General features: G+C 40.1%; 1 protein-coding gene across 3 annotated transcripts in view; it reads left to right on the plus strand.

The window, feature by feature from the left end:
- The first annotated feature begins 336 nt into the window (after positions 1-336).
- exoc6 (exocyst complex component 6) overlaps positions 337-25,082 on the plus strand; it is a 68,094-nt gene continuing 43,348 nt past the window's right edge. Inside the window, exons 1-2 of one of the 3 annotated variants that reach the window (XM_085361159.1) lie at positions 337-482; positions 22,883-23,054. In XM_085361159.1, coding sequence (XP_085217285.1) covers positions 337-482; positions 22,883-23,054 — 318 coding nt within the window. Of the gene's footprint in view, positions 483-20,605; positions 20,664-22,882; positions 23,055-25,082 lie in introns of those variants that run through there. The other 2 variants (XM_085361160.1, XM_085361161.1) reach the window with 2 other exon arrangements.

The following is a 25,082-nucleotide window of genomic DNA, read 5'->3' on the forward strand; positions in this document are numbered from 1 at the left end:
CCTCCTCTGCATGTTGTTATTTAAAATGTATCTACAGCAGAACTGAGATGAATCAAATAGAAGCCACTAAAGCTCATTTGATAGCAGGCATCTTTATTATTACAAGTACCGTGTGAATGACAGTACAAATTATTTTCCTGTTTTTTACTGCTAACCATGCAAACCACTCGCTATACAGTATTTATGATAAGATCATAAACAGTCAAAACCCGTGTGGTTTTCCATGTGGTACAATGTTTGAGGAACCAGGCACAGGCTATGCGGAAACAAAGCCGCAATCACCGGGGTCAACACGACCGTAGTGCGCCTCCCACAGGCCGGACCTCACACTGACCTATGCTCCGCTGTAGCTGCAGTGATAGCCGTAATATGCACATAACAATCATGGCGGACAGTGAAACCCTGGAGTGCATAACGGAGCACGAGCGGATTTTACAGGAAATTGAAAGCACCGACACAGCTTGTGTCGGTCCGACTCTTCGGTAAGAATATATAGCTTCTAAAAACGCCCTTAGCAACATAGGTCCTGTGTTTTTCACTGTGTATTACATGATCACACCTTTTGTTTAAGACCTAGCTTAGCCTTACCCAGTAGCAGGCTAGCGCTGGCTATTTTAGCCAACAGTCAAGATAGTGTTGAAATGAGGAATGGGGCTAGCTGTCGTGTTAGCAGCAGTGACTGTGAGGTAATCTTTTAGGTTATGTGTAAGGATGGATGACTAGTGACCTGTCAAAAATGTCAACATCATTTGTGGGTGTGGCTGTGGGACTTCACATCCTTACGTCGTTGTGCAGCTTGAGTTAGCTAACGGCTAACAGGTAACGATTTTGGATAGTTGTTGGCTGAAATAAAACGAATGCCACGAGCGGATAAGAACACTGACCCTGTGGTGTTGTGTTATGTGGGCGACAGTAGTGACACAGGATGCCGGTTTGCTCAGCCTGACGTTCCCCAACACACCGCGCTGGTTATTTTAGGCAATTAGATGCCAAAGTAGCTTCCGAGGCCACAGTGAATAACATTAGCTGAATGCTTCCACCTGTCACACCTGTCCTGTAGACGTGCCTGTAGGCAGTGGTTGTTTCTCATACCTGGGGAGAGTGATGAGTGTATACCCTCCAGGTAACAATGCTATCTAGCTTTCTCAGCGCGTGTCTTCATCTCTTATCTCTAGGGTGACGCTGTCTTTTCTTCATCTCTTGGCAGCTTGGTCGGGTGTTGTAAAATGACAGTGACGTGCTGTCAGTGATCATAGGGGTTTGCTTTGCTTACTGTAGAGCTTACTAATAATAAGAATACTAATTGAAAGGGTCGGGCTAAAAACGGGATTTTTCTTATAGCTAATATTAGTGAATATTTCCTGGATAATAACACGTGCAAATGCAGCTCTGGTGCAGTGCATAGGCCTTTCCTGGGTGTGGACTATTATATGGCTCAGTGGACAGAGTCATAAACACTGGGTGTTGTGTGGTGGACTGACTTCTCTTTTCATGATGGTAACAGCGAGTCAGTTACTCCAGTATTAACATTACCACTTGGCACTCATGTTCAGTCTTATAAATCACCATTGGAGCTGTGCCAGCCTGAAAGCATCGTCCTTGTAGTTCCAGTCAGTACAACAGTCGTTAAGGATAAACCAGAGGACTTAGGCAAAGACATGTCCTCACTATGTCTTTTTTTGTAGATAAAAAAGACAATCTGACCTTGCTGAGGAATGCAGGTTATGTTGGCATATTTGTTTCAATGAAACATTTGTACCTGTTTCCTTCAGCATCTTCACAAGGTCTTCTTCTTTTGTGCTAGCATAGATTCACTTGTTTCGGAGTGCATTTGCTCCTAGGTGGGAGGGCACGTCTCCTTTAGTGTTGGGCGTCATGTCCATAATTATTCTGTTGTCCTGCTTGAGATTGCAAATATCCAAGACCATTTTTGTGAAGCAGGGGGGCAAACATGCTAACCATTAAGGCAGCACTGGCCGCCCTCCATAATACATACTGTGCAAGTGAAATACAAAGAATGCAAAATAGACACTGGGGAGGTAATGTCCCACTTTCAGACACACAGGAACAGCTAAAACAGTTATCATATTTGTTTGGTTCTTATGACTTTTAATAATTTTACTAACATGTTTAGTCTAGTTTGTGTAAAATGGCTTGACTCCTGCATTCTTAGTAATGTCCTCATTAACACAGCGTTCTTTAATCCACCAAAACAATTGATGTAATAGAAAGTTGAGTGGAGATAGGTTAACTGGAAACACTAAATTGCCCATAGGTGTGGATGTGGGAGTGAATGTGAGTGCGATTGGTTGTCTGACCAGGGAGTACCCTGCCTCTCACCCCAAGACAGCTGGGAAAGGCTCCAGGATGGAATGGGTGGATGAAAGTTGAGAGAATAAACTGTCATCTCTGCAAATCATACTTTAATTAAACCTGAAATTAAAATCTAGCCAACGTCCAAAAATGCCTGCCATCCATTTTTATGAGTTCAGTAGTGATCAGTGTAGCTGCTCCCTCACATACATGTTAACTTCAAAAGCATGAACTTATGTGTGTGCGCACCAAAAACAAATGTTAGATCCAGAAATGGCTGTGGTTGCTTTCCTCTCGTGTAATCTTGCAGGTTCTGTTGATCAGTAATATTCTATAATGCAAGATTTCTTTTGACGTTCTTGTTAGGGCTGCTCAATTAATCGAATTTTAATCACGATTACGATCTGGGCTTTCAACGATCATTAAAAATGACTGAGCCGATTATTAGCCCCTCCCTCATTTATCCGCGACACCTTAAAGGCCGGTCCGTGAAAATATTGTCGGGCATAAACCGGTCCGTGGCGCAAAAAAGGTTGGAGACCGCTGATTAAGAGGACCTGAGGGAAGCTCGGAAAGCTAAGCAGAAGTTATTTGGAGAGTGACTGCCGTTGGTTGAAAAGAGAGTTTAAAAAAAAAAACTTCAGTGGTGTTGCACACTATTTTATATTATTTTTTTAAAGTCATTGTTAACCCTTTAAAGCCGGTCAGAGCAGCACGCTCCGTTTTGCGTAACTATTTTTAAATCCCTGTAGAACCGGAACCGTGTAAGCTAGCGCAATAATTTGTTTTGCATATGAAACCGGAGGAGTTGTACTTACATCTGATGCCATCAGCTTGTCCTCGGTCACGGTTTCGTTCCACATATAGCTTTGCAAAAATTGCATAAAAAGCTCTTGCAGGAACAAAAACATAATATTCCAGAAACACGCTTTGCCGATCCGATCAGCTGTTCGTAACACTTCCCACAGTGAAATGATGCACCTGCTGTTTTCTTTGCAAATTTGCATCATAGGATTGTTTTTTGTTTTTCCTGCAGTATATAAAAATTGCTGTATCTCCAAAATAAAACTATGAAGACACTCAAAATAAATTTCCTGTTGTTGTAAACTATTTTTTGCAACTTTATTGTATTTAAAGTTTTGAGGGATAAACCTCTTAAATTTCTCCAAGTAGAAATATATGTAAACAAAACAAAAGCGATTTTCAATTTTTTTTGTAGTTTATTGCACTTTTTTGCAATTAATGTAATTACTATGGACTTAATGCATACATATTATTAAAATATGGGCTATAACAGTTGTATTGATGTATAGCAACTTGAAATGCTCCCACAAATGGCACTACAGCATGTAAAAAAATAATATAAGCTCTGGTGGACTTGGTTCTATAGTAGGTCTTAAAGGGTTAAATAAATATCGTCAAATAATCGTGATCTCAATTTCAGTGAAAATAATCGTGATTATCATTTTTGCCATAATTGAGCAGCCCTAGTTCTTGTAGATAACACAGTAAACATACTAGAAGAAACAAGGACCCTGTTCTTGCATATGGTGGTCCATAATCTTTTGGCTGATTTCTTTGTCCCTGACCAAAATCTCTTATCCTGTTAAAAGCCAGTTCTTATCCCGATAACGATATACACAGTGACATCTGGTGAGAATTTCAAGTAAGCAGCATTTCAAAATAATTTACTTAGAAAATTGGTGACGTGTTCAAGACTTATTTTACCCACTGTATATCATAATATAGTGCATTTTTGTAAATTCAGTGAATAGTCTATATAATTACAACATGGAAAGTACTGTTTCTTTTTTACATTTCAGTTAAATTATCAAAAGCACTTGGTGACTAGCAATGTAAATATAAAACATGAGTGTATAAAATCTAAAACACTTTTCAATAACAAAATGACCAAAGGCCCAACATAAGATGCCAAATGCCAATGAAATAGAAACTATAGCAATATAAGGCTCACAGCATATATTTAATATAAAAATATCAAAACACTTACAACTATATAAGGCTAATAAACACTTAAAGAAAATAAATATGGGAGTTATCATTTACTTATTTATATGGCACATTTAATTACAACAGCAGCCTGGACCAAAGTGCAGTACAAAAACACAAAATAACTAGTACCAAATAATAGGGTTGTTCAGTATAACGATATATATCGGCTGATGATAAGAAAACGTCTGTCGTTTCATTTTACGCTGTCGTTTGTTTTGTGGTGTCACAAAATAAACTGTTTACGGCAACATTTTTTCAAGGATTTGACGGTCACTGTGGAATTAACTTCTCTCTTCCTCTTATATTTAAAATAACCACACTATGGACGCAGAAGCGACTGTTCTTATGCGTTGTCGTTAGCAACAACGTCGGTAAAACCATTGCGTGGCTCCGCCGTCCGCTTGTTTATTTTCCACATAAACCTTTCATAATAAAGCTGAAGATCCTGTTGAGATTTTTCAAAATAAACTGAATCACGTGAAGTTGTATGCAGTGTGTTTACGGACGAGAAGCTAAAAAGAGCCGTCAGATGTTAAAAAATAAACCTTCGAACAGGCTTTTTCCCGCAGCGTGCCATGTAATCGATACTCACAAACAAAATTATGGCTGTTTTAATTAACGTAACACTCGATTGCAGGTACACGACGCCCAGCTGAAAACACTTCATGCAAGTCGAGCTGCCCGAGATTCACAGAATTTACAGAAAATGTAAAATGTTTGTGATTTATATTGTTGTCGGGACGATCAATGTTTTATATCGGGATATGAGATTTTGGTCATAACGCACAGCCCTAACAAATAACTACTAATATTAGTACCAAACACCAGTTATGTTGCATCATACGTAGTGACACACACCAGATGACAGTCACGCAGTTCTTATGATTCAAACCTCTGGCTATTATGATGTCTCTCTGTGGTGGTCACAAAGTGTCCAGTCTTGGTTCAATGAGTTGGGGCTGCTGTAGCTGAGGTGGTCGAGCAGGTCATCTGCTAATCTGAACGTTAGCAGTTCCATCCAGTCTATGTCAAATATCCTTGAGCAGATAATATAAGATAATAACCCCAAGTTGCTCTCCGTGTGTGAATCTTAGGCAAGTTGCATAAAGCACTTTGAGTGCGCAGATAAATTAGAAAAGTGCTGTAAAAGAACCAGTCCATCAATCAGTGTGCTGTTTAGCTTGTCTTCATATCTGTTGTTGCACTCATAATATAAATGCAGCTGAGTCCTTTGTATCTGGAATCAGTGATTTTTGTAAAGTTGATTTGAATTTGCACAGTTAAATTTTCTGATCCGTATCAGATTTTTCATAACAGTGTCGATGCTACAGAGGAAGCCCCTTGTTTAGGAATGGACACCCCATTTTCTTTTGGCTGGTTCTTTTGTACTGCTGATGTTTCTGTTGCAAACTGTCATCCAAAGCGATGAAAAAGTATTGCAGTAACTGCGTATTTTGTGACAGCAGAGTCTGTGCAATGTCTGTCATTCTGCGCAGACCCACGGCCAAAAGCTGCAGAAGCCTATCCACGGTTCCATCCAGCGTTAACCTGTAGAGCAGGATTAAGTGCTTTTGTTGAAGGATTGTTCTAATGCAAGCCCCCCAAACACAGGCGCACACACACAAATACAAAATTGTGTAAATGAATCTATGAATCAAAATTGAATCTATGAGTAGCACAGAGGTATATTACAACATCTAGTTAATTTCGATTTTTATTCATTTAAGTTTAGTTTAGGTTAGTGTATGAAATTGGTTTGCTCATATTGCTTTACATGTATTTTTAAGTTTAGTTTGTGTTAGCTTCAGTATTAGTTTTGTTTTTGTAATATTATGAGCTGTTTTTGTCAAAGGCCAAATTTAGATGAGTGCACGAGTCCTTCTCCTGTAGTAGTCTCATCAGATTCGTGCATCAGAGGCTCTCTTTCACTGTAAGTGTTGATAAGTGTGATAAATGTTTGGCACATTACCAGACCAGAAACTATTTAGCAAGAATTTCAGTGTAACTGACAGTCCTCCCATTGCAACACCGTAGGGTGTGTTCCATTGACTCCAACACTCATAAACTGGCAGCGTAGTTGTTTTGTCTCATGTTTCTGCCCCTGGTTTTACCGTCTTGTGCCAGATACGAACTTTGACTTCACCCTTGGTAGTTGAGCTGGCGGAGGATTTAAATTTGATTAGGTGAAGCAGCTGATTTGTTTAACAAAGTAACTCCAACTGCAGGTCAGTCTGTCGCTCCACAGAAGTCATGTCTGAGGAGACTTTAGTATATTAAGTCAAGAGTGAACCAGACATTCAAATTCAGAGAAAATGTAACCAACCTTTGCCTCAGATTAAAAAAAGTATTTGTTATATGAAGCTCATTACATGTGTCCTAACTCCAGACAAATCATAGATGGTCGTGTGTATATGTGTGAGAGTGTATTAGGAATAGGGCTGGGCCATATTATACCGTTCACGGTAATACCGGTATAATGTTAGGCAACGACAGGAAAATGAAATATCGCGATAGAATATGAGTAAAACGCGCATGCGCAGTGCCTTTGTTTTCATGCACATGGCCGATTGTTGAGTGAAACAGATGAACCAGAATTGGTTTGTAAAAATGGTGCAACTTCCGTGATGTGGAACTGGTTTGGTGTTTGTCCGTCAGATACACAACAAAGCACATTTTTTTGCAGAACATGCAAGCGGCCGTCGTTATTGTCATATTTGTCGGACTAAGATGCTCTTAAATCTGGGAGTAATCTGGGTCCTAAACTCCCTATGTTTCAGGTCAAACAACACTGCAGCATCACTGAGAGTTAAAAACTGTCTCAATTCTTCCATCTGTAATTAAACGATCAGCATTGCTGCTTTACCAGGTGTAACTATGAAGTTTAACTTCCAGGCATCCATGAAAACAAAAGTTATTACATTTAACGGAGTTAGAAGCTAGCAGGAAGCTAGCGGAAGTTAGCTCGCTAGTTTCGCTAGTTACCTAAGCATGATATAGCATGTTCTGACTGAGAGATTTCTGAAAAAATTCAAACGTACAGCTCTGCTATCACTTCCAACATAAATGAAGACAGGAAACTAAACAGCAGTGACGTTTGTAGGGTTACTGAAGTTGGGCTAGCTGGTATATAATGATGTGCTACGTGATCGTTAGCGACACAGCTATGTTAGCATAACATAAACAGTGAAGCTGGAGGACGAACACTAACACTTTTCCACTTATAAAAGTTAACGTTAAGGTTCTTCATGGTTAGAGACAAATGCAATCGCATGGCAGGATGCTGTAAACGGACCAAACTTCAGTCAGGAGAACAACTGAGATAATCCATCCACAATACGAGGTTAGTCATTAATATACTGCAACAACATGGGAATAGAGCAGCTGCCAGAGAATTCAACATTAATGAAACAATGGTACAGAAGTGGAGGAAGCAAGAAGAATGAGTTTAATAAAGTTTGATTTATCTGACTGCTTTGTTTCGCTTAATGTGCCTTATAATCCCGTGCACCTTATGGTCCGAAAAACACGTACTGCACACTGCAGTTTAATGTTGCAAAGCACCTCTTTTTAACTTCAGTGGATATTATACATGGTTATGCTCAGGATATGTCAGCCCATTTCTACTGGAAATGCCTTTTGGTTAAACTTTCAGCAAGGAATTTGCATTTGCACTGTTACATTTTTATAAAGCTTTAATGTACATAAAAACCAGCTTCTTGTTTAAGTGAAAATAAATGGAAGGTTGTCTTTTTGCACTAGTAATGTTGTGGAGTTGTATTTTGTCTCGCATCAATTATATCGTCGGTTATATCGTTATCGCAAATTTTCAAATATATATCGTGATAAATATTTTTGGCCATATCGCCCTGCTCTAATTAGGAATGTTCCTAAAAACAATTTAGACCAACCGACTAGTCTAAAACTAAGAAACACTCAGATGTGAATTCAAACACTAGAACTGTTTCATTAAAAATGTCAAAGACTCTCCAAACAGCAGCATTTAAAGCCACTGATCACATTCTTCAGTCGTTAATCATGCCGGCGCCTCAAATCGAGCATCATGAACATTGAACATTTTACTCCAAACTGACAACAAAGAAGAAGAAAAACTAAAAAAATTAACATCAGAAAAATAAATAAATCGTGGCTGAAAGGTGTGCAGCTTTGTGCCCTGCATTAGCAATGATGCACGTTGTTCTGCAATTATGACAATCACTTCAATAAAAGTCCAAATTTATTTCTGAAATCCAGCTTCATAAACTGTCAGTTTTCCATGATGTGCGTTAGCTTCGATACGTGTAGTGTTTCATGTCCTCGTTAAGTAGTTTGTCTGGTGTTTATTGTAACTCATACTGAGTTACGCATTACTAACCACCAGTTGACCCCAGACAAGCAGCTAAAGCTTGCTTTCCACTAAGGTTGTTATAGTTAACTAAAACTACACTAAAAATATAGTTAAAAAATGTTAACTGTAATGAAAGCCAAACATTTTGAAAAAAAAAAACTGACTGAGAAATGTTATAAACTTGAATAAACTAAAATAAATAAAATACAAATATTGAGGTAATATGCTTGGTTTTATTGTTTAGTTTGCTAAAACAAAAAGTGCAACTTTACTGTTGAAGGGTTATTGGACATACTTCTTGATACTTTGGGTGTCTACAAAATGTTTTTAATTTTAATATCTGTAAAAGTCTTGCCTCTGACATAAGCCCTTCACACATTAATAATTAAAAAGACTCAAACTAACACTGAAACTATGAAAATGTTTAGTTTTAAAAACTAAAAAGAAAAATCACTCTTGAACTGAAACTGAAATAAATATAAAAACTTGTTTGAAAATGCAAAACTATGACAACTCTGATTTTCTGCAGGTGAGTCAGGCTTGTGGCACTACAGGCTCCATGTCTACAGATACCTGTTTGCTGTAGTAGACGTGCTGATGTTTCCTGTCATGTGTTCTTTGTGCTGATTTTTAGCCATATTTATTAAAAAATGTCTACTCCTTCGATTCGTTTGTTATGATCAGAGCTAAAGGAAATGAAATTCCTTTTATTTTGATCTACAGTGTTAAATTATGGAGTTAAATGATATCTTTAGTTGTTTCTTAGACTTGAACAAGCGTGCTGTTCGAGGGATGTAAAAAACAGTGTCACACTAACATTAACACATTAACATTTCATAGTGTGTGAAGGATTTTCTCAGTTCGTTACATTATGACAGTCATGAGTGTTGTGTTTGCCACATGAACCGTTATTGTAATCTAATGCCACACATAAAAATGGGAAGACGGTTTAAATTTGAATATTTTGATATGCGTTCGCTTTCACTGTGCCCACCCTTCACCTGAAATTCTGACTTATTTAAATCCTTTATCAGTTCTGTTATTGTCAAGAAGCTGCATGTATTTGGCACAATCATAACCAGTTATGCCAAGAGTTCTGCCAAAACCAAAATTTGCTCTCGAAAAACAAAAAACAAGCACAAAAACAAACATAGCAGATAAAAGATTGTTTGCATACGCAAAGTAAAAGTTTAAAAAACAACAACAAAAAATATATGTGTGTGTGTGTGTGTGTGTGTGTGTGTGTAGGGCTGCAATGATTCATCGAGTAATTCGATAATAAAAAATTCTCAAAGCATGTTTCGTTTAGCTGTAACGTTTCACCCACATCTGTGATTCAAAATAGACCTTTGCAACTTTTAAAGTTTGAAATGCAGTCGTTCAGGCAGTTTTGGAGAAACGTGCCCCAAATTTAAGTGTCTGTTACCTTTAAACTAGTCTGTTAATCTAAATAGTTTTTCCCCATTTAGTCAATTAAGAAATGAGTTGTCAGGAATACATACAACATTAAGCCCACGATGCCCGTGGAACTGGAGTCACACTGCGAAGAGCAAAGAGGTGGTGCCGTTAGTGAGAAGATAAGCTCAGGTTGAGTGATAGAAAACAGGTTTTTTTCCTAGTGTCCAAAGCAGCAGCACTGTCCCAGTAACCAGCATTAAAGCCTTGACTGGGAAAAAGCTAGCAGCAGTCGTTCATCAAAGCACTTGATCAACAAACTCTGATGTAAAAAAAACGAGTGCTCGTTAATACGACGTTAACGCCATAACCGCATTAACGTGGCAAATCCCCGTTAGCGAGTTAACACGGATCGCCCCGTGTGAGGGCTGCATGGTGCTAACGAGCTAACGCGTTAACTTGCTACTGCTTTTCAAGCATAAACATCATGTAGATATCTAAGGAGCTTGGAAAGAAAAGCGTCTGGACTTGAAGTTGTTCGAAGACTCTCATCCAAGAAGCTTCTTCAGTTCTAGGGTCAAATGGTGGAGAGTCCCAGATTTAAGCCCTGTGGGAGTTTCCCCCCAGAGGGACAGTGGGGGGAATGTGAGTAGGAAGGGATCTCAACACTGGTGAAGTTGGTGAAGTCGGTGGAGTTCTTGATTCGATGTGGTGTTCCCCACCAGGGTGGCTAGGATGCCAGCAAGGTGTTTGGTGGCTGAGTTTATGCTGCTGACAATGGGTCTGAGTGGGACACCTTCTTTATGGATCTCAGGAAGTCTGTAAATACAGCGTATGGCATCCCCTGGGTATAGACAATGATATAATAATAATAATAATACATTTTATTTGAAAGCTCCTTTCAGAACACTCAAGGACACTGCACTCAGCAGAACAATAAAAGCAACATGAAGCCAGCAGTTTACACAATCATAAAAGCATAAGACATAAAACACATTTAAAAATGGCAGAGTGGAGAGTTTATGTGTGATAAGCTGTTTTGAACAAGTGAGTTCTGAGTTGGGACTTAAAGAGAGACAAGGAAGCGATATTTCTTAAATCAGGAGGAAGGGAATTCCAGAGTGGAGGAGCAGCTGAAAGCCCTGCTCCCCATGGTGGCAAGACGGGGAGAGACACCGGGATGGGGTGGTGATCTGAACCACATCAGAGAGATATGGAGGGGAGAGATGATGAAAAGCCTTAAATGTGTACAAGAGTTTTGGGGTTTTTTGCCTGTCCCATTTGGTTCTTTAGCCGTCAGAATTGTTGTCTGAAGACCAACAAGGAGACCCGATGGATTTACTTTGCCAAATGGATCATCACAGCTTTGCTGTATTGGTCCATTTGATCGACCTTTGTTGTTATTATTTATTTTATTTTCAGTTGTTACAGACGGGACAGACATGACTGAGGGACAGGAAAGGGAGAAAGAACGATGCAGGAAAAGAAAATCAGAAGGGACAGTGAGAAGTACAAGAGTGTTTTGAAATATGTCGGATGGTCAATGATTTTGTCCTTTTCAAGGTCTAAGTGATAACTTTCTTTTTGTAGCTGCTTGTGGGGTCTCGCTTTAAGGCTTCGTAGGAGTCACTGAGGAGTGTAGTAATCTTTGTGTGGTAACCTGTTGTGTGTGTGTGCGTGTGATGTTGTGATCTTTGCTCAGGAAGCAACGACCTTCTTTTTCTTGTACTGTGAGGTTAGACGGAGGGACTGGAGCGGGTGGCTGAAACTTTCATCCTGATTTGCTCTGCTTCTGTTTGTGATATTTTATCAGTCCGTATGGCTGTTTCTGTGGCTGTGATGAGGTCCACTATGGACAGCTGTTGAGGAGAAATGGCAAAATTGAAAGAAAGAACATCGCCCAGACGCTCTTCTTTCCAAGCTCCTTAGACTACGATGACCTTCACAGACATCGTGTAAATATAGAGATATTAAAGACAGCTTAGATTATCGAGCTTGCTAAAGGCTGACAGCAGCCGTCCTATTTTACATGGAAGGAAGAGAGGTGAGTCTAAAGGGAAGCATGGTGTGCACCAGACCATATTTATGTCAATGTTTTCATAACATTTTTCAGATTGAAAGTGAAATAATATAAATACTGTCTCAATGAAATTGTGTGAAGTATAAATTTTTTTTGCAAGCGTCTCTTTACGCAATGCAAAGATAAAAGGGGCGGAGCCGTTACTGAGAAGGTGAGCTTTGTTTGAATAAGGCTTCTAGCATCTAAAGCAGCAGCGCTGTTCCTTTGATCCCCATTAAAACATTTACTGGGAAAATGTGAGCAGGAATCCTCCATCAAAGCACCTGATCAAAAAAGTCTGATGTGAAGAAAAGCAAACTTTGTAGCTGCTCTATCGTTTCACACAGTGAAAAATCACAAGCCAATAAAAATGCACATAGGTTAAATACACATACTAAACTAATAAATCTGTTTAGAGAGTGACTCTATTTAAAAATATCTAAATTTTTACATTCATGTGACTTTTTAAATTAAACAGCAGACAGTTTATCAACAGTGCATATTCTCAATAGTTTTCTTTTAATACATAAAAAAATGATTCTCTGACCTATTAGGTTTTCAGTTAAAAGGGATTTTTCTGTGTGTGGGTGTATGTAAAGCAGCCCTGTGCACCTGTGTTTCAGTTGATTTCCATGCCTGTGTATCAGCACTAGCCTGCTGTGTTCCACATAAAATAATTTAAGATAAGATAAGATAAGATAACCTTTATTAGTCCCACACGTGGGAAATTTGTTTTGTCACAGCAGGAAGTGGACAGTGCAAAAGTTATGAGGCAAAAATTAGAATACAATAAGAATAAATACAGTACACAACTGTACAGAATAGAATAAAATAAAATACTATATACAGTAGAATAAAATAAAATAAATATACAATAAGATAAAAATAGAATACAAATACAAATACTATATACAACTGAGTAAAAATACAACGATGACAGAAAGGATTATTACACTTAGTATTATTGCATATGTATGGATGTGTGTGCTTGATCAGTTAAAGTCTTTATTATGGAGTCTGACAGCAGTGGGGAGGAAAGACCTGCGAAATCTCTCCGTCCCATGCTGATACTCTCTCACTTTGCTTAACTGCTCAAGTCTGCACAAGAAAAGCACCCACACATAAATCTTTGACAGTTAAAGAAAGGAGCAGTTTGAAAATGAGTGCATTGCTTGTCTTTGTTCTTCCTTCACCTTAAATTGTTGGGAAAAAGCCTGGGCAGTAAAGGATTTTTTTAAAACTATAAGACCAAATATCTGTTTTTTAAAATAATAATGAACCAGTATTTTGAACTCTGGGGGTGACAGAAAATGCAGAATTGATTTCTCAGACAAAGAAGAACAGAACTTATTAGAGGTGGGGCCTATCGCGCGGTGCCCCGCGCTTCACTCGGTCTTTCTGACCACGTCATGATCCACCTAATCCCCGCGTATAGACAGAGGCTGAAGCTCTCCAAACCTGTCATGAGGACTAAAAAACTGTGGAGCAACGAGGCTGTGGAGGAGCTTCGCACGTGTTTGGAGTCTACAGACTGGGACACATTGAAGGCTGCTTCTAACAGCTTGGACGACTTTACGGACACTGTCACCTCCTATATCCACTTCTGTGAGGACAGCATTGTGCCATCACGCACCAGGGTGAGTTATAACAATGACAAACCCTGGTTTACTCCTAAACTCAAAAAGCTGTGGCTGGAAAAGAGAAAGGCGTTCAGAAGCGGAGACAGGGACTGCTACAGAGAGGCCAAGTACAGGTTCACTAAAGAAGTGGACATTGCCAAACATCAGCACTCTGAGAAGATGCAGCAGCAGATCTCAGAGAATGACTCGGCCTCTGTGTGGAAAGGTTTTAGGAATATCACCAACTACAAGCCTAAAACCCCCCACTCCACTGATGACTTGCTCTTAGCCAACACCCTTAACGACTTCTACTGCCGTTTTGACGAGCCATCAGGCAGCCTTCACACCTCCAACGGCCCCAACAATAGAGGCACTTTGGACACTAATTCCCCCACCTCTCCCCCCTCCATAGAGCCATCACCACCTTCAAACTGTTCACCTACAACACCCCCCTCCTCACCCCACACAAAAGAGGATTTCACACCACCTCCTCCCACCACAACTCTTCATATTCATGAAGCAGATGTGAGGAAGCAGTTTAAGAGTCTGAATGCTCGGAAAGCTCCCGGCCCAGACGGCGTGTCTCCTGCCACCCTCAGACACTGTGCAAACGAGCTGGCCCCAGTGTTTTCTGGCATTTTCAACTCCTCACTGCAGGCATGTCATGTGCCTGCCTGCTTCAAGTCCTCCACCATAATCCCTGTCCCCAAGAAACCTAGGATCACTGGACTAAATGACTACAGACCCGTGGCTCTGACATCTGTGGTCATGAAGTCTTTTGAGCGCCTAGTTCTCTCCCATCTCAGGACCCTCACGGCCCCCCTCCTGGACCTTCTTTCTCCTCTGCTCTTCTCCCTGTACACCAACTGCTGCACCTCCACCCACCAGTCTGTCAAGCTAATCAAGTTTGCAGATGACACCACCGTTATTGGACTCATCTCGGACGGGGACGAGTCTGCCTACAGGAGGGAGGTTGAACGTCTGGTGTCCTGGTGCAGCCACAACAACCTGGTGCTGAATGCCCAGAAGACAGTGGAGATTATTGTGGACTTCAGGAAGCACACAGCCCCACTCCCCCCCATCATCCTGACTGACACCCCCATCACCTCTGTGGACTCATTCCGCTTCCTGGGTACCACCATCACCCAGGACCTGAAGTGGGAGCCCACCATCACCTCCGTCATCAAGAAAGCCCAGCAGAGGATGTACTTCCTGAGGCAGCTGAAGAAATTCAACCTGCCAACACGGACGATGATGCAGTTCTACACTGCAATCATCGAGTCCATCCTCACCTCCTCCATCACCGTGTGGTACGCTGGAGCCACTATCAGGGACAAACAGAGACTGCAGCGTGTTGTGCGCTCTGCTGAGAAGGTGATTGGCTGCAGACTCCCATCTCTGCAGGACCTGTACACCTCCAGGACACTGCGGCGTGCAGCCCGGATCTCAGCTGACCCTTCTCACCCTGGACACAGTCTGTTTGACCTGCTCCCCTCAGGCAGGAGGCTCCGGTCCATTCGCACCAGAACCTCTCGCCATAAGAACAGTTTCTTCCCCTCTGCTGTTGGACACATGAACAATAACCATATGACTGTTCCCACCACTAACACATGACCCTACGCTGTGTTCACTGCATCATTCCATGTTTGGCACTGATCACCACCTGCACTCATGTATATATCTTTCTACGTAGCACTCTTAATTCTTATTCTCATGTATATATCTCATGTATATCTCATGCACATATCTTTCTACGTAGCACTTTTAATTCTTATCCCTACTTTTATTTTTTCATGTCTATTTAAGTGCTATTTATGACACTATGTTTGCACTGAAGCACCGCAGCAATTTCCTAATGTTGTAAACCTGCTCAACATTTGGCAATAAACCCCTTTCTGATTCTGATTCTGATTCTGAATCACCATACAACTCGCGATACGATATTATCACAATACTTAACGCACGATACGATATTATTGCGATTTTTTAAAAATATATTGCAATATTCAGATTCTGAACATAAAGTTAAACTTTATCAATATTCATTTTATCTAATATCAAAGTCTCACACTCAGTCTTTCTCTCATTTCAGTTTTATTGTTGACAAACTGAACGGTTTGTATTACAGTCTAGTCCAACTTAACTGAATGCATCTGGTACAATTACAGCTATTCTGAACTATGCAATTTATGAAAACTATGCAGCCCATTCAGCAACTGAAGAATTTGAAAGTAAATTAAAACAAAATGTAATTTTACGTTAAATAAAAAAGTTTTAAACTTAATTAAAATAAAACATGTCTTAAATTAAAATAAGTAAACTGTCATGTTTATTGCTGCCAAAAAAACAAGTTAAACACATTTGGACAGTGTCAGGATTCTTGCTCAGAAAAAGGATCAACGTGCTCTGAAGTCAGAGCACGAAAACCTTTTTTGTAACAAAATATCGATTTCTGCTGTCGCTGTATCGATACATTATTAGCAAGCAAAATATCACGATACTACATAGTATCGATTTTTCCCCCACCCCTAGAACTTATCCACCACACTGGAAAATGGTTACTGGTGTCCCTATGCCTTGTTTGCTAATGTTTGCTTTGCTACTGCAGTTTACAGTTGTGCTGTATATGTCTGTACCCCCCCCCCCCCCCCCCCCCCCAACCCCGTTTTAAATCAATAAAATGTTGATCACAAAAAAGAAAATGGTTACTGGCCAAATACAAAAACAGCCCATGAGTTTGTCCAGGATAAAGTCTCATTTAAAAACCAAAGAACAAACAGGATGTGTTAATCTCATCGTACTAATGAAGAACAGCGTAGCACTAACATCAGATGAGCAGACTGTAGAAACGTTTGAGATTCCTCCGAGCAAAATTGTGATGGTTGTCCATCAGGGCTGCCACAGACGATTATTTTCATAGTTGACTAGTCACCGATTATTTTTGCGATTAGTCGACTAATCAGATCCATCGGATGTAAAACGTACAGCTTATTGCACCAGCAGCATCTGCTCTTATATAACTATCATTAGCTTACAGCTGGAAGTGTTTCAGGTGTGTGCCAACTAAAAATAAAGACAAGATGATAGTTTATTAAAGTTTTAATGAAATTTGGAGATCGTCTCGGTGGAGTTTGATGAACTCCGCCGTCTGCTCCTTGCTATCTAACATATAACAGGACGGTCACCTATTGAGCTGGTGGGTAACATATTTTGCAAATGTGTGATGTCTTGATAAACCGAGCAGATATTTGAAGTTTGCACAGCTACATTCTCGCCTGAAAATATATTAAAAGTTTATTTTGTGACCCAGAAAGAGTAATATTAAAACTAAGTAGCTGCCACCATTGTTGGAAACTGGAATTGGCTGTGCCGTGCTATGAATTCTGGGATATGGTGGGCCATCTTCTTCCTGTTAAGAGGGAGTTTTTCCTTTCCACTGTCACCTTGCTCATATGGGGTCCATATGATTGTTGGGTTTTCTCTGTATGTATTATTGTAGGGTCTATCAATATAAAGCACCTTGAGGTGACTGCTGTTGTGATGTGGCGCTGTGTAAATTAAATTGACTTGAATCTTCTGTTTCAGTCTGTTATTATACACTTAAGTGCTACTACTTATTCCTGTGTTGTTCAGGATTTTGCAAAGCTTCAGACAACGGGTCGACTATTAAACTGGTTTAGGCGATTTTGATAGTCGATGTAATCGCGGCAGCCGTAAACTGTCACATGTCAGTTGGCTGATCTTTCTCCACTGTTCCATGGCAGATGGTGATATACAGTGGGGCAAAAAAGTATTTAGTCAGCCACCGATTGTGCAAGTTCCCCCACTTAAAATGATGACAGAGGTCAGTAATTTGCACCAGAGGTACACTTCAACTGTGAGAGACAGAATGTGAAAAAAAAATCCATGAATCCACATGGTAGGATTTGTAAAGAATTTATTCGTAAATCAGGGTGGAAAATAAGTATTTGGTCACCTCAAACAAGGAAAATCTCTGGCTCTCACAGACCTGTAACGTCTTCTGTAAGAAGCTTTTCTGTCCCCCACTCGTTACCTGTATGAATGGCACCTGTTTGAACTCATCATCTGTATAAAACACACCTGTCCACAGCCTCAAACAGTCAGACTCCAAACTCCGCCATGGCCAAGACCAAAGAGCTTTCGAAGGACACCAGGAAAAGTATTGTAGACCTGCACCAGACTGGGAAGAGTGAATCTACAATAGGCAAGCAGCTTGGTGTGAAAAAATCAACTGTGGGAGCAATCATCAGAAAATGGAAGACATACAAGACCACTGATAATCTCCCTCGATCTGGGGCTCCACGCAAGATCTCATCCCGTGGGGTCAAAATGATCATGAGAACGGTGAGCAAAGATCCCAGAACCACACGGGGGGACCTGGTGAATGACCTGCAGAGAGCTGGGACCAAAGTAACAAAGGTCACCATCAGTAACACACTACAACGGCAGGGAATCAAATCCCGCAGTGCCAGACGTGTTCCGCTGCTGAAGCCAGTGCATGTCCAGGCCCGTCTGAAGTTTGCCAGAGAGCACATGGATGATACAGCAGAGGATTGGGAGAATGTCATGTGGTCAGATGAAACCAAAGTAGAACTTTTTGGTATAAACTCAACTCGTCGTGTTTGGAGGAAGAAGAATACTGAGTTGCATCCCAAGAACACCATACCTACTGTGAAGCATGGGGGTGGAAACATCATGCTATGGGGCTGTTTTTCTGCCAAGGGGACAGGACGACTGATCCGTGTTAAGGACAGAATGAATGGGGCCATGTATCGTGAGATTTTGAGCCAAAACCTCCTTCCATCAGTGAGAACTTTGAAGATGAAACGAGGCTGGGTCTTCCAACATGACAATGATCCAAAACACACCGCCCGGGCAACAAAGGAGTGGCTCCGTAAGAAGCATTTGAAAGTCCTGGAGTGGCCTAGCCAGTCTCCAGACCTCAACCCCATAGGAAATCTGTGGCGGGAGTTGAAAGTCCGTGTTGCTCGGCGACAGCCCCAAAACATCACTGCTCTCGAGAAGATCTGCATGGAGGAATGGGCCAAAATACCAGCTACTGTGTGTGCAAACCTGGTAAAGACCTATAGTAAACGTTTGACCTCTGTTATTGCCAACAAAGGTTATGTTACAAAGTATTGAGTTGTATTTTTCTTATTGACCAAATACTTATTTTCCACCCTGATTTACGAATAAATTCTTTACAAATCCTACCATGTGGATTCATGGATTTTTTTTCACATTCTGTCTCTCACAGTTGAAGTGTACCTCTGGTGCAAATTACTGACCTCTGTCATCATTTGAAGTGGGGGAACTTGCACAATCGGTGGCTGACTAAATACTTTTTTGCCCCACTGTATTGTGGGGAGCAGCATATCTCAAAGGCACAAAGTTCCCACTCCTGTGTCACTGGCAAAATAATTCGTGTGTATTCCTCCACATAAATGAAATAAATAAATAAAATGAAGCAAACTGTTACTTGCATGAGTCTCATTATAGTGAGACAGCTGGATACAAACCCTACACGATCCCTTGGATTAAATTAGACTGAAAGTTGTTGATTAAAATTTCTAAATGGTTTTTTAAGAAACTGTAGCACTTAATATAGCAAAAAGCCATCAGACTGTTGTTATCCTGGCTCTGTGGAAAGCAGATAAACAGCTCAGGTCTTCATAAGAAAAGCACCTAAATGTGAATCTGTGACAGTTGCTGCAATTATCAAATTCAAATCCTTGGATGAAATGGATCAAGTTTCATTTAAAATGATGGATGTCTGTGTCCAGATCAGTATCTGACTGCAGTTTGCTTTTGCTGAAGATAATTTTCGTTGTTGCGTTGCTTTTTTTGGCACAGCTGCAGCTTTGCTTCATGGCCGATGTTGCAATGCCATAAATTTCAAGCTTAATTTAAATACATGTTTATCACACTTACAAATAAGCCCAGCGGAGACAAGTCACGGATGAAAGGCTAAATGCTGTTTTTTATCCATCAGAGATATTTGATTGATTTGCTGATGGGAAGTTTTTGACAGATGTTTAAATACTGTTACAGTTACTTCTCAAGGCAACGTAGACCCGGGTGAGGTGGCTTCAAAATAATATTGCATTATATCAAGGTGTTTTTGTGCAAGCAGTACTTTGAGCAGTAGGGTTTAAGGATCATTATTTAATTTTTACCACAACATGTACTAATATAATGTCCTGTCAGATAGCCTTGTTGGACTGGACTGGTTCTTTTATACCTGAGCCCTCACAATGCTTTACGCACCTTTCCTTTCATACAGTCCCAATCAAAAGTTTAAGATCACTTAAGAAATGTCAAAAATCACATTTTGATCTTTTTGATTGAGCTTCAACATGCAACAAGAAGAAATGGGAGTGAGACAAAACACTTTTTGAGCATGCAGTTTACTGAAAACAGTGCTTACACTGAAACAGGCTGTTTTACAGCTGATCAAAAGCTTAGTACCACGTGCGCTGGCAAAGGTCGGCAGCCTATTAGCCTGGGACTAATAAAGGTTATCTTAACTAATCTTATCTTTACAAGGCCAAATCTGTGCAAAAATGTGGATTCAGTATACATATGTGCATAGAAGTATTTACCAGGGAAATTCAATTAAAAACAGGTTCAAAGTATTCCTTGTTTTTATTGGAAATATGGAAAAATCTAAAAGCTAAGAACTGTATGTGTCAAAGATAATAAACCCTACAACTGTGAGAAAATGTTTTTGGCAGAATGAGCTGGAGTAACTTCCTGTCACATTATTTAAAGCTTCCATGAGACTCTTCTCATCTTTGCCTCACTGCAGTTTGTTATCTACACAGATTCTTTCTCAGCACTTCATGGACTGGTGTTTGTCTTGGCGTGCAGTGTAAACTGTGGGAGCCTTTATACACAGGTGTGTGGTTTTCTAAACAATGGCAGTTCATGTTGCTGCAGGTTGACAGTAGTTTTGCAGAACAATTATTATTTGAGGTCTTGGTGATTCGCAATTCATGGAGTAATTCGGATTTCCACTCAGTATGTGTGTATACACCTCTCTGCATTTAATCTCTGTCTCTTCCACACCATGTCTTTATCCTGTCTTCCTTCTCTCACCCCAAATGGTCACAGCAGATGGCCCCGCCCCTCCCTGAGCCTGGTTCTGCTGGAGGTTTCTTCCTGTTAAAAGGGAGTTTTTCCTTCCCACTGTCACCAAAGTGCTGCTCATAGGGGGTCATATGATTGTTGGGTTTTTCTCTGTATGTATTATTGTACGGTCTACCTTACAATATAAAGCACCTTGAGGTGACTGTTGTTGTGACTTGAGTGAGTCACTGGTAGGTTCACAACAATACTCATGCTATTCCTCTTCAGTGTCACTAGATGGCGTAGTAATTCCATTAAATGGAAGGTTATGCCAGTATTGTAGGCTGGGATGTAGCTGCTCGGCCATGAAACTCTCCACCAAGTGAAGTTTAGAGGTCTGTAGCGATCGACCTCTCTGCACTATGCACCTCCCTTTGTGATTTCACGTGGCCTACCACTTTGTGGCTGAGTTGCTGTCATTTCTATTTGCTTCCACTTCATTATAATACCTCTAACAGTTGACTGTGGAATATTTAGTGAGGAAATTTCACAGCTGTACTTGTTGCACATGTGGCATCCTGTCGACTTCACTGAGCTCCGGAGAGTGCCCCACATTTCTCTCACAAGTGTTTGTAGAAGCATTCTGCATGGCTATTATCACTCCTGGTTCAGGAAAGATCAGAAACATACAATACTTTGTAGTTGCCTTGTTATGTTCCTGATCTCTTCCTCGTAATTATTTTTACAAATGATGCAGTTGTGCTCATGCTAGATTTTCATACAAAGGCTGAAATAATTCAGTTTATTTGTCAAAACATGTCATAGAAAAGTATGTATGACATGTTTACATTCACCATGTACAGTAACAAAAACTGATCAGTGCAAGAAGCAATCAGGAAACGTTTATTTCATTAAAGGAAAGCTGACTGCCCGTTAAAACAAATATGAAATATTCTGTATGTTCTGAAATGGAAAGTTCTACACCTGTTGCAGTATTGTTACTCCAGCTCTTTGTGCTTTCTTTGGATTGTTACCTTGAGCACCCACTCTGTTGTTTTTGGTCCCACTGTGTTTTAGTCTACCGATGAGAAGTAAATAAGAGAAGCCAGGTGCTAAAAAATAACCCTTAGACTCAAACGTTAGAACAGGCTTCTCCCCGCAGCACGCCGTGTAATAAATACAAAGAAAACGGCGCCGTTACAACTTATGTCTAAAACTGTATCGTTTCATGCGTCGGTTAAAACACTCGACTCCAGCTACACGACGCCCAGCTGGAAACACTTCACACAAGTCGAGCTGCCCGAGATTCACAGACTTTACAGAAAATGTTACATTTTTGTGATTTATATCGTTATCGGACGATAGATGTCTTATATCGGGATATGAGATTCTGGACATATCGCACAGCCCTTGTCCAGAGCCAGCATTTACAGGGAGGCTCCTAATGTTTCATGAAGGATGAAGGAATCTAATCTGTATCAGCTTTGATACAGTACTAACACTCTGCTTTAGGTGTCTCTTGGTACATCTGACTGATAAGATGGGAATTTAAATTCCAATAATATACAAATATATACTTCTAAGGATATAAATAAAAATGGAATAGCAGCAAATCAGTGCACCTATTTATGTAGATACGGTCAAGATGACCAGTGTGTAAAAATCCAACATTGTTTGTAATTTCAGCTCACGTTTGAACAAAAAGACAGAAGCTGAAAGATGAGCGGCTCTGTTGACCTGAGAAGGCTGTGCAGGTTTTATCATTTTATGTGAGTTTTGTCAGTGAACGAGTACAATTTTTCAATTAAAACCGTGAAAAGTTTGCATTTATTGGTTAGTGGAGAGAGACCGGGGTTTGAGCACATGCAGCACAGGGCCACTGATCAGACTCGCACCGCTGCGTTTCAGCCATGTGGTCGCCTGCTCACCCACTGAGCTAAACTGGCACACACATAAGAAAGGGTTGTTTGTTTTTTCATTTTTCTGTTCATGTTTTATCCTCTTTCTTCTGCTGTTTGTTAAACTGTTACCCATCTACTCCTCTTTCAGGTCTATTTATGATGACCAACCCAATGCCCACAAGCGCTTCATGGAAAAGCTTGATGCCAGGATCAGGAATCATGACCGTGAGATTGAAAAGATGTGCAATTTTCACCACCAAGGGTTTGTGGATGCCATCACAGAGCTCCTCAAAGTCCGTGCTGATGCAGAAAAACTGATGGTAAGAGAGATTACATTAAACATAACTAGCGACACCTAGAGGTGATAGTAAGAGAGTTCGCTTTTATTGTACATTGGCTTTTTAATTTAACAGTGGGTGTGTGAACTCCTGCATTGTGAAGAAGAGAAAATTACAGCAGGTTTTTTTGGGATTATTGGTAATCTGACAGTGCTCAATGATCTGAATCATAAACCTTCCTACTGGATTCAGTGAAGCTGTGATCACAAATGCCTCAGCACAGTCTGTGACTTCAGATCCAGGCTAACGTTCCCAGTTCTTTCTTGGATTTCATTTAGAAAATTCTGACCAACGTGATGGTTTGGTTCGGAGTTATTTATTGTCACATGCGAAAGTTGAGGCTCTGGTGTGAAATTTATGGTTTTCAGGGTTTTTATCGGTTCTATGATTATTTTTATCGTTTTTATCGTTAACTCGGTTTCTCTGGGTCTTTTCCTGTGTGTTATGAATAAATCTTTTTTTTTTTTTGGTACCAGTCCTGGTTTTATTTTGTTGTATTTATCTGCGACACCTTAAAGGCCGGCCTGTGGAAATATTGTCGGACATAAACTGGTCCGTGGCGCAAAAAGGTTGGAGAGCTCTGGTCTAATCAAGTTTTTCAATTTTAAAGTTTCGGTTTTGATAAACAGCCAGCTCTGGCCTAGCCCTTTTATGTTTTTGCTACCTGCAGGCTCATCCCACTGATAGTCAGACTTGAAAGGCACTATCTTGGACTGCAGCTGGGAACAGTAGTCCCTGTATTGCTTTATGTGTAAAAGCTGGGAGCTGCAGCACACTGCAAATAACATGCTGAGCTCACTGAGGCTGCAGTCCCAGGCAGGTAGGTTGAAGTCCATCTTTGGGACGGCTTACCTCTAAACTTTCGTCTCACTCTTAGGTTTACCAGGTGTTTCTGGCCCAGGAGACCCAAGCTCTGTTCCAAAAGCCATCCTCCTTGTTGGCTGTAACTGTCAATGTCTCTATTTTTCACCTGTTTCTTTGCTGCCAAATATCACACACTGCATATAAGGAATGGCTGTAGATTGCTACATGTAGTAGGGGTGGAGGAAAAAATCGATACTATGTAGTATCGTGATATTTTGTTTGCTAATAATGTATCGATACAGCGACAGCAGAAATCGATATTTTGTTACAGAAAAGGTTTTGGTGCTCTGACTTCAGAGCACGTTGATCCTTTTTCTGAGCAAGAATCCTGACACTGTCCAAATGTGTTTAACTGTTTTTTGGCAGCAATAAACATGACAGTTTACTTATTTTAATTTAAGACATGTTTTATTTTAATTACGTTTAAAACTTTTTTATTTAACGTAAAATTACATTTTGTTTTAATTTACTTTCAAATTCTTCAGTTGCTGAAGGGGCTCCATAGTTTTCATAAATTGCATAGTTCAGAATAGCTGTAATTGTACCAGATGCATTCAGTTAAGTTGGACTAGACTGTAATACAAACCGTTCAATTTGTCAACAATAAAACTGAAATGAGAGAAAGACTGAGTGCGAGACTTTGATATTAGATAAAATGAATATTGATAAAGTTTAACTTTATGTACAGAATCTGAATATCGCAAAATATTTTTAAAAAATTGCAATAATATCGTATCGTGGGATGTATGGTGATTCCCACTTCTAACATGTAGTGAGGTCACCTACTTTTTGTGGACTCTGCATTTAAGACTCAACATTAGACTTTTGGCCACATTAGTCATGTCATGGTATCATGTTAGTTTTGGAGCTAGTGAGCATATTTAGAGGTGGTGCTGTGCTCCGTTATCAGCTAAGGTTAGTGAGCTGCATTCCCAAACTGTATGGGTGCAAAGCACAGACACATATCTGCTAATTAATACAAAGTAACAGACTAAAATATCAGAATTTCACTTATCCACACCAAATCAACATCTTGGGCAGTCTTTACCATACAACAAGACAACAAAGCATACATATTTATATTTGTGTGTTGGTGTGTGTTTCAATTAATTATTCATATATTACTAAATAATACAACACAAAATT

Source organism: Diplotaxodon limnothrissa, linkage group LG8, assembly GCF_057381915.1.
Source record: "Diplotaxodon limnothrissa isolate DT_005_m linkage group LG8, D_limnothrissa_male_GT1.1, whole genome shotgun sequence".
NCBI lineage: Eukaryota > Metazoa > Chordata > Actinopteri > Cichliformes > Cichlidae > Diplotaxodon > Diplotaxodon limnothrissa.